The sequence below is a fragment of the Nestor notabilis genome, unplaced genomic scaffold, assembly GCF_000696875.1.
Source record: "Nestor notabilis isolate BGI_N333 unplaced genomic scaffold, ASM69687v1 scaffold24420, whole genome shotgun sequence".
Taxonomy (NCBI): Eukaryota; Metazoa; Chordata; class Aves; order Psittaciformes; family Psittacidae; genus Nestor; species Nestor notabilis.
Window position 1 is genome coordinate 3,136 of NW_009912930.1, and position 10,125 is coordinate 13,260.

A 10,125-nucleotide genomic window follows, 5' to 3' on the forward strand; every position below is an offset into this window, starting at 1 on the left:
CGGTTAAAGCCATTCCCCTTGTCCTGTCCCTACAGGCCCTTGTCAAAAGTCCCTCTCTAGTTTCCTTGTAGGCCCCCTTTAGGTATTCATGGCTCTGTCACTGGCTGCCCTGCTGTGTGGCCATCTTTATAAATTGGCTTGATAATAAATTCAGTCAATGATAAATGCTGTTAATGAACTACTATGGAAAAAGCAGGTACTCTGAGTTAAGTTTTGCCCACTACATCATCTTTCCAAAACCACAAGATTGGCTCCAGGGTGGTTGTTTTGTCTGCTGTACAGTGTAATGTGCAATTAATAGGAAGGGCTGAAGAGACAGAGCCAAAGTGGAAGCCTGTAACCTGAACTGCAGATGTCATTGCACAGTCTTAAGCATTCACATTTTCCAGTCCTCAGTAAGTGACACCGTGTGAACATTCCAACGTAGCGCTATACTTACAGCTCTTCTTAACTAGGAGTCATTAAAAGGGAGAACCCTTTACTTTCAAGGAACTAAGTAAGTAACCAGAGTTTTAAAATACGTAGCCACAGTCCTTGTAAAGAAAGAAGTACAGTATTCTGCTGCCAGGATTGTGCTGGACCTGTAGCCAGACTGACTAGTGGCATCCTGATGCTTCACACTCTTCCCTTTCGAAACAGAGCTGTGGTACTGTAGAGGAGCCTCCTGGTGAACATACAGTGGTCAAAGCAGCACTTAGTTTACTCATTATTGACCTCATTTGGCTGTAAGGTGGGTTGGGTCTGGGTTCAAAAATCTAGTACTTTCCTATGGATTTAAGAACTGATCCTATTATAAAAGGCAATCAGCAAATAGGCAGTCAAACAGTTCAGATCCAGAACTTTCTCTGTTTGGCTCCAGGTTTAGTTAACAGTAGTTGAAAATAATACCCAAAATATTTTCCAGTAATAAAGGCAATTTTTTTTAATGTTAGCAGGAGGCTTGCTTTAGTAAAAGAGTGCAGCTAATTCAGTGATGCTGTGCCTTGTTGTACCAAAGTGGAGACAGAAAATGTGGGGACGGTGAGGCGAGGGAGTTAGAAGAGCAATATACACAATGGATGTGATGAGTCTGTCGTGTTTTCTAGAAAATTGGGAACTCTTCCATCGTGAGGAGACTTGGTGTTCAGGAGTGTATCCTTCTGGTAACCCAGCGCATCACCAAATACCCAGTCTTGGTGGAACGCATTATTCAGAATACAGAAGGTAGGTTTAATCTTTCCTGGAAGCCTCACAGTTGTCTGCTCATCCTTCTCCTGTGTTCTGAATGCTCTTTCCTCAGACAAGGAGGGACGGGGTGATACTGCCTGTTCCTGCTTTTCATTTCTTCGTTGGCTGAAGATATTGTACTAGATGCAGATCCAGATCAGTGTTGCCTCATCAGGTGCTGATTTTGAAGTCTGCAACCACAAAGCCGTAGCAGTTTAAGTCTGTCAGTTCAATAGAGGTATAGAGCTTTAGGATATTTTGTCTTTTATTTTATTTTTAAACTTAAGCTGTTAGGAAATAACTGTTAGATGCTCAGTATGGAACCTTGTTATTACAATATGTTTAGCTGCTCATATCTTGCATTCCAAAGTTAAAAATGTGACCCACTGACTGCTGCTCTTTTCTCTTAGCTGGAACTAGAGATTACGAAGAGCTGACCCAGGCCCTTAGTTTAATTAAGGACACAATCACTCATGTAGATGCCACAGTAAATGAGTGTGAGAAGGGGCAACGCCTTAAAGAGATTATGCATAAAATGGAGCTAAAATCATCAGGGAAATGCAAGAATGGGCTTTTCTTCCGGAAGGATGACATGGGACAGAGGCGGCTTCTGCTGGATGGGATGCTGTACTGGAAAGCTGCATCAGGGAGACTCAAAGGTAAAGGGCCAGGAGGGGGGAAAACACAACTGAGAAACAAGCTTTTTATTTATTTTTTTTATATACATATATTTTATTTTTTTTTTAGTAACTGTTTATTACTGATCGATGGGGTATAAAATGACAATAACCTGCTCGTTTAATAGGATATTGGAGGAAATAGCACTTGTTCTATTCTTGGCTTGTCCAATAAGCATCTCTATAATGGTGCATGATAAGTTCCTTATGCTGTTTGCTTATTATCTGTCTGATCTGCTTTCCAATTCAAGAGGGAGGTCTTTAGATAGATGACAAAGCTTTGAGTCATACTGACTTGGTCTCCTGTGGAAAGGCATTATTAGCACTGCTTCACAACCCCATGACACCTTCATTCTGCATAATGTCTGTTTTGCCAGAAAATCAAACCAGTGTCCACCAGTGAATATTTTAACAACTTCATTGCTCAGGTGTTCAAGAAGCAGCTTCACTGGCACATAAAATGCAGCCAAGAGTAGGTGGTGCTGTGGAGAGCTGCAGTTCTAGAAGAATCTGCTGTTGAGGGAGACACATTCCCTCATGAGTGTTTCTATCAATGTGTAGGATGCCTCTGTAGGTGTTCTCAAGCTTTAAATCATCTCTGTTTGCATGGTGCTGGTTCTGCATGACTGCAGTGTGTCTGTGGACAGCTCAAGTGGGAGGAAGCAGCAGACCCACTCTTGCAGATGTTGATGTGCTGTTCCCTGACCCACAGGCACGTGAATTCAGATGGTTTTTGAATTTGGACCTGTCTTTCTGATTGAAACCTGTCTTTTTGTCTCTCTGTTGTTCCTGTAGATATTCTGGCAGTCCTGTTAACTGATGTACTATTGCTCTTACAAGAAAAGGACCAAAAATACACATTTGCATCAGTGGTAGGTATTGTTCTCCTTATTCAATACATTCACTTAGAGTATTTCTGAAAGCAATGGTAATTATACAGGAAATGGAGATATTAGATGCTTGTTATGGTGGGTTCAGAAGGAAAATTAAGTAATAAAGCAGCCAGCTATTACAGAATCACTTTTTCTGAAGCAGTTCTGGTACTTGTTGAATCCCTCACACTGTCTTTTAGTGCAAATCAATGTGCTATTCCATCAGCTGGCTCCAGCTGCCACATCTCCTGTGGCTTTCTGGTGCCCTGAGCCTGTTTTGGGGTTCACTGCTTCTCCTTCTCTTCTGCTGTGACTTTCCCTTTCACTGAATTGTGTCATATATGTTAAACATACTAGATCTGTGCTTTGAAAGGCACTTGCAAATGGGGTCTGCTTCTGTTTGCTAATGTGCACGGAAAGAATCTTTCATTTTGGTGAGGGATGTGGTAACCATGGTCATAGGAGCCTAAGATTTACTGGGGGCAAAGAACTTTGCAGCCAGCACTAAATGCAAATATAATTACTGCAGCACTCAGTGGATTCACTTGTTTTTCTAGGGCATTTCCACAGGTATCCTCAGAGCAGTTAATCGTGTACGTTTTGTCCTGATCCACTTCAGTTATGGCTGTAATAGCACAAGTAACAGAGAAACTATTTTATGTAATTGTTTTCTTGGATATATTTTTTTTTCCAAGACATTAACATTAGAGCTGAGTTCTAATGGCAAAAGCTATTTTGGTGGCCTCAAGGCTGTAAAAGCAACTGCTTTTCAAATTACCCTTCTTCTAATGCACAGAATGGGGATACTTTCAGAGATCAGGATGGCTGGAAGTTGTTTCCTCTTGAGCAGCATTAGGTGAATCTTTGACCAATAGTTCATTTTATGACATTGACTCTGATAGACTAATTCTGTTTTCCAAATTCACCTGAGGTATGAGCAGAAGAGCAAGTTCACAGAGGGGAAGAAACATGCTGTTAATGTAGTGTCTTGACCATCATGGCTGTCATTGAGCTCTACACTGAGGCTGAAGCATTGTTGCCAAGAAATAAGAGCACACATGCATGTTCTTAGGCACTGTAGCTGCTCTACTGCAGGGTCATGCCCTGGCTTATATATCCCCTAGTAACTTTTCTGTGAGCACATCTCATTCAGCTGCATATGACAGTCCCTAAAAACCCCTGCTAAACGGTGGGGTTTTTCCCCTCCAGTAACATGCTCTACAGTTACAGACTGATTGGTTTGTTGCATCTTTGTATGTACACAGTTCATTTGAAATTTAGATCTCCCTTCTCCATAGATAAATCAAGTGAGAGGAGCACATGGACCTGCTCAGTGATTCTGTTTTTCCATTGACCTCTGTGCATGGCTTGAATTGCAGTACAGCTGCTCAGAGACATTGGCAAAACCAACCCTTCCTGATGTCTGTGCCACAGCTCAGTTTTCCTACTGTCACTCTAGATTATGCTGCAAAGGTTCTGCAGTTACAAAGAGCTAGTTTCTTCTGGGGAGGATCTTTCTAGGCTCTATGTATTGGGTCTGTGCTGTATGAAGCATATATTGGTTTTTAGTGACTAATATCCCTCCTGTAAATTTGTTTCCATTGCAGAAGACAGACAACTAATCCAGTTAATCCTTAGTTATACAGCATGCTATCTGTCACCTTGTTTTATTATTCACAGGGCCTGATGCCACCCTGTAACACCCCTGTGTTATCATTTTATTTCCTTTGTAGCTAGCTTAGAACTTCTGTCACTTCCTCTTGTGCTCTTCTTCCACCTCACACATGTCATTTTTGTTTCCTTTTTCAAATGTTGGGTTTGTCTCCTTTGGAGCAACTTTTTTGAGCCTGTTCTTGACTTCTGGGACCCAGTGGGGACCCTCAGGTGTTTAAATTGATACACACTTTAGTATTCAGGCAGGTACCAAGACATCTTGGTTTTGAAAGGGTCATTCTTCATTCCCCATTTTCATCTCTGGTTGATGAGTAAAAAATGACAATGTCTAAAGTGTCATAGCAGTGACGTTCTAGTGGTGTTATTTATGGCTCTGGTGGCCTTGTGTAAGCAGGAAGATGGGGGAGCTGGGAAGCACAAACCCTAAAGAGCATATATAATGTAGTGCAGTGAACTCTCTCTTGTTTCACAGGACTCTAAACCGCCAGTTATCTCGTTGCAAAAGCTAATTGTAAGAGAGGTAGCAAATGAGGAAAAGGCCATGTTCTTAATTAGTGCTTCCTTAAAAGGACCAGAAATGTATGAAATTCACACCAGCTCGAAAGAGGAGAGGAATTCCTGGATGGCACACATCCGCAGAGCTGTGGAAAGGTAAAATGATGGGTGGGAGCAGGAGGGCTTGGTTTCTTGCTCGTTTGTCTTTTCTTCACAGGTCTCATAGATGTAAATTTATCATAGAAATCCATTTGACTGTCCCTCAGCTTTCTCTGTAAGACTGAAACATGCAATTTGCTTTTGTGTTCCTTGGGAAGAAGCCAGTCATCAAGATGCAATAGAAACCAGCCACAGACTTTATTCTGCTTTTCTTCAAAAACAAGCACAAAATGTCACTGGTGTCAAATGCAACAGGGCTTTGGATAAAGGATGAAGATTTGGCACACAAGATAAAGTACATTCTAGGCAAAATCTTGAAGATGAATCCTGAGATGGCCTTAGGTTATTTAATGTGCAAATCAAACATCTGTTTCCTCCTTTGTACAGCTGTCCTGACGAAGAAGGAGGAACATTTAATGAACCTGAAGCAGAGAGGAGGGTGGCTGAAGCAAGAGCTGCTAAGTTAAAAGATTTTCAAGGTAATGGCTTAGTTATATATTCCATGAACTGCTCCTCAGCATCATTTGTGATTGATGACTGTCTTATCTCTTTATCACTTGACGTGATCAAGTTTCTCCTTCGTAAGTCTTTCAAGGCAGTGCAGGATTATATAGAAATAGTTAAATAAGTGGAATAAGCTTTGTATGCTCCACGAGTTTGCACCTTAACTGTTAATTATATCTCAGCATTTGATGCCTTGGCCATAAAATAAATAACAATCTCCCAAACTGAAGGCTGTGTTCTGCCAGTGATTAGGAACTGGGTTTCTTTCTTCCTTTAGAGCGTTTGAACATGAAAGATGACCTGATTGTGCAAAGTCTAACTGAGAAGCAACAGATTTATCTAGAAATGTCTGAAATGATGGGCTTTGAAGACCATTCCCAAGCATCCCGATCTAGGCTACTGTTTCGGGGGGATATCCCAGAAAATCTGCAAGGAGAGGCGATTTTGAAGTCAGCAGTGACAGAAGGTAAATGCAATGTGGGAATGGGCGTGCATTCACTCAAGTGCAGAGGTGGGGATAAGCACATAGGGTCCAAGTCCTGAAAATCACCCTGTCATAACATAATACTTCTATATAACACCGTTACAACACTGTTCAGAGTTCCTTATTCTCAGAAGCAATGTGCAATAGGTAAAGTGCACCCGTGTGTTTAGGTAGAGGATCTTCTCCACTGTTTGGATATCTGTAAGGATCAGCCAGTGGAGTCTGTTCAGACAGGTAACTGAGTGCTCTAATAATACACCAGGTCTGAAATATTATAGGAGGGTTATATATTAAAATAGCCTTTCTAAAGGTAGTATCTTTAGACAAAAAATAAGCACAAACATAACTTCTATTGTGGAAAACAAACCAAAACAAAAATTAAAAAGAAAAGAAACCCCAAAGACTCAAGACTTGATAATCCCAACTTGCAATTAAGGAAGAGGTCATCTTTATATATGCAACACAAAGAGTCTGTCGTAAAGAGCTAGTCACAAAGGAACATTCATCTGTGCTGCAGGAAGACTCTCAAGCTGCCTGATCTTTTCATGTACTTGATGGATTAAATGTGTTTTAACTTGTTGGCCTGGTGCACTTGTCTTGCTGCATAGACATGGCTGTTTACATGAGGTGTTCTCCTCTTTTCCAGCTGAAGATCTCCAGAACCTTATCTTCAGTCACTTAGGCAATGGATCCTGTCAGCCTGAGGATGGCTCTGGGCCAGGGCTCCCCAGGAGAGCAGAGACCTTTGGAGGATATGACAGTAGTCCCTCAATCTCAACTAAAAGTAAGAAAGGGACTATTCAGTATTATTCTGAGTTTCTTAGCCTTTCCTGGGTTACTCTGTACAGAAAATGGGATAATAATAATGAATTAAGTGAGGCCCTGGTATAAGGAAGCTTCACCAGCCTCTAAAAGAAGGAAAAGAGCAAATTTCCAGCATGTGGCATCAGAATGTTGTATCTTTTGCTTCTGATACCAACACTAGGGAGCAGAGTAGGGCTCTCGGTGGTGTGCTGAGGACGTTACCTTCATCCATGCTCTCTAGTTACCACGGTTCCACACAGAACTTTAGTTTTGTTAAAAAAAAACAGCTGGGAGACATGAATTCAGCTGCCTGCTTTTGTTATTGAATCAGGAAGGTTTTTTCCACTTCCTTTTGTATCTGCACAGTCACTAAAGTGATACTTTGGGTAGAAATGCATGTCACTGTTGTCTGCTCTTCCTCTTTGACTCACCATGGAGCAGCCATGCAGTTGTATATTGGTTATAACATCAAAGTCAGGTTTGTTTTCTGCTTGCTTTGTTCTGCAGTGAGTTTTCAGAGGTGCTGTGCTGGTGTAGGCTACTCAGAGTCCACTCTTCTTTCAGGTGGTAATTTTAGGAAGAACAGTGGTGGTGACCAGAGGCAGTGGGACTGGAGAGGCTCTGCAGTGAGCTCAGACGCGCAACTCCATGACCTCCCTTCTGATGCAGAAGAAGCATCTCAAGCTGTATGTTGGGCTTATGCATGATTTAAATGTGTTTCCTTATGATGTTCTTCATAACAGTGGTGCAAACCAAATCTTTTATCAAAGTTAAAAGTGATACTAAGCTGGAAGGGCTGGCCTGTAACGGAGCTATGTCAGTCAAATTACTACACTCTGTTAAAGGTGTTTTGTGGAGCTAGATGACAGCTTAGCACCTGAGAGGCATGGTAATTTGGTCATATATTTGTTCGTTTGGTGTTGTATCATTAATGCTAGCTTTAATCACCATGCATCAGTTCCAGCCTGGCCTCTGATTTACGTGTTCTTGCTACATGTCCTTCATTGTATGGGAGCAATCTCCGCTTTAGCAGTAAACCTGTTCCCTCATGAGATGAACCCTTCCAGCTTGTTCTGGCAGTGCTTCCAAAGCCCAGCAAGTGCCTCAGATACTGTTTTTGTCTTTTTTTAGGGTGATGTAACAAGGCTGGATGACAGCAGTGGCTTTCAGCCCACCATAGAGTCTCAGGTATGTTACTCCTACTGTTAGGAAATGGCAAATAGCTCTATTATAATAATGGCATGCAAAACCAACCCAACCAAACACCACCAGAAAGCTCAGTGGTTTTAGTGTCTGTGGAACCACAAGCACATTAACAGCCTGTACCTTGTGACTCTAACGCATTATGAACGCAGAGATAAAACTCCTGTTAGAAAGCATAGATGGGTTCTGGGTGTGTAGAGAGGCGTTTCAAAGAGCTGGCCAACTACTCTTCCTGCATCTTTGGAGAGATTGCATAATCTCAGCTCCCTGACAAAACATGCCCCTGAACCTCCCACCAGTGCTATACCTGTGCAGTGATTCAGTGCTGGAGTATGGGAGGAAGTGATCATTAAATAGCTCGTGTGAAGACAACCAGTGATGAAGATTGCTCCCTGGAATGTCGGGGAGCTCTGTAGGGCAGTGATTCACATCTGTGCAAGGACTGATATGCTGCAATTCATCGTGCTGGCATATTGCTCTCTTGGCTGTTGGAGCCATGCTTCCATTGTGTGGGGGTTTGTACAGATGCTGTTGATTATGGTCACTGTTTAAAAAGAGAAAGAAGTCTTAGGCATCAAACCAGAGCTCTGTTCAAGTGTCTAATGTCCTTTTTCCTTCCCCTGCTCCCCCTTCTCTTCAGCTTGTCCAAAGGATACAAACACTGTTACAGCTGCTCTTCAGTCTTCAGGTAAACCACTATTTACTATTCAAGAGGTTTGTTAGGCATTACTGTAATAAAGTTTCATGAAGGTGTGGAGAGGAGCTACCCTAAAAATATCCCCTAAAGCTAAAGTGAGGTGCAGAATTTAATCAAGAACACACACCCTTTGTCTGGTGTTTTGAAGGAAGTGTAAGATCTGTTGTCTTAAGTAATTGTTTCCTTCTTCCTGCTCACTTAAATGCAATTCTTCCGCTACTCTGAGCTCCGCCTGCTCATTTCCTCTTAAAATTTTGGATGCACACGTGTACGTATGCGTTGTTTTTACTGTAATCAGCAGCATTTTGACTGATTGGATTCAAAGTAATAATTCTACGTGCAAGAAACGTTAATTTTGCCATAAGCAGAACTTCCTTGCTTTAGGCATCCTCAGAATCATGTCAGTCACGGCAGGCTGTACAAGTTGGAAGTTCAGTCTGCTCTTGGAAACAGAAGTCTCTGTGATTTCGTCTGGTAGAGGCTGTTGTCTTGAGCTGTGCATGTTTCCTGAACCCATGTGCCTTATGCTGACCTGATTTCCCCTTCAGGCAGTGATATCTCAGCAGGACAGCTACCTCGAGATGCAACGAGCCGCCATGGCAGACCGGGAGAAGCAGTATCGGCTGCAGTCCACGCGAGGCAACCTGCTGCTGGAGCAGGAGAAACAGCGGAACTTTGAGAAGCAGAGGGAAGAGCTGATGAATGTGCAGAAGCTTCAGAGCCAGCTGAAGCTGGAGCAGCAGCGCCTGGAGCGGGAGAGGAGTCGACAGCAGAGGGAGTTTGAAAGCAAAGAAGCTCAGCTGCAGGAAAGCGAAGAGGGGACTCGGCAGCTGAGGGAGAAGGTGAATCAGGAGAGGGAAGAGCTCGAGAGGCTGCGTGAGGCCTATCAGCATGACCTGGAGAGACTGCGGGAGGCTCAGAGGGCAGTTGAGAAGGAGAAGGAGCGTCTAGATCAGCAAAGGAAGCTGAAGAAGCAGAACACGGTGTCAGGCACATTCTCCCCAGAAATGGGACAGGTGAGGAACATGTTTTCTTGGAGTTTTATTCCTCTTAACCTGCTTGCTTCTGAACAAAGGTTGTCCCTTTCTGCAGCACTAACCCATGTTTGCTTTTCCATAGAATCATAGAATAGTTAGGGTTGGAAAGGACCCTAAGATCATCTAGTTCCAACCCCCCTGCCATGAACAGGGACACCAAACACTAAACTACGTCGCCCAAGGCTCTGTCCAACCTGGCCCTGAACACTGCCAGGGATGAAGCATTCATAGCTTCCTTGGGCAACCCATTCCAGTGCCTCACCACCCTCACTGTGAAGAACTTCTTCCTTATATCTAACCTAAACTTCCCCTG

The 10,125-nt window shown here is 42.8% G+C and overlaps 1 protein-coding gene across 1 annotated transcript in view; it reads left to right on the forward strand.

Moving 5' to 3' along the window:
• Positions 1-10,125, forward strand: part of ARHGEF18 (Rho/Rac guanine nucleotide exchange factor (GEF) 18) — a gene marked incomplete at its 5' end in the record, with an annotated part of 17,778 nt that overhangs the window by 2,430 nt on the left and 5,223 nt on the right. The window contains 11 exons of the mRNA XM_010022023.1: positions 1,086-1,203; positions 1,617-1,865; positions 2,679-2,755; positions 4,902-5,080; positions 5,471-5,562; positions 5,865-6,053; positions 6,718-6,855; positions 7,440-7,561; positions 8,007-8,063; positions 8,719-8,766; positions 9,324-9,791. Coding sequence (XP_010020325.1) covers positions 1,086-1,203; positions 1,617-1,865; positions 2,679-2,755; positions 4,902-5,080; positions 5,471-5,562; positions 5,865-6,053; positions 6,718-6,855; positions 7,440-7,561; positions 8,007-8,063; positions 8,719-8,766; positions 9,324-9,791 — 1,737 coding nt within the window. The remainder of the gene's footprint in view (positions 1-1,085; positions 1,204-1,616; positions 1,866-2,678; positions 2,756-4,901; positions 5,081-5,470; positions 5,563-5,864; positions 6,054-6,717; positions 6,856-7,439; positions 7,562-8,006; positions 8,064-8,718; positions 8,767-9,323; positions 9,792-10,125) is intronic.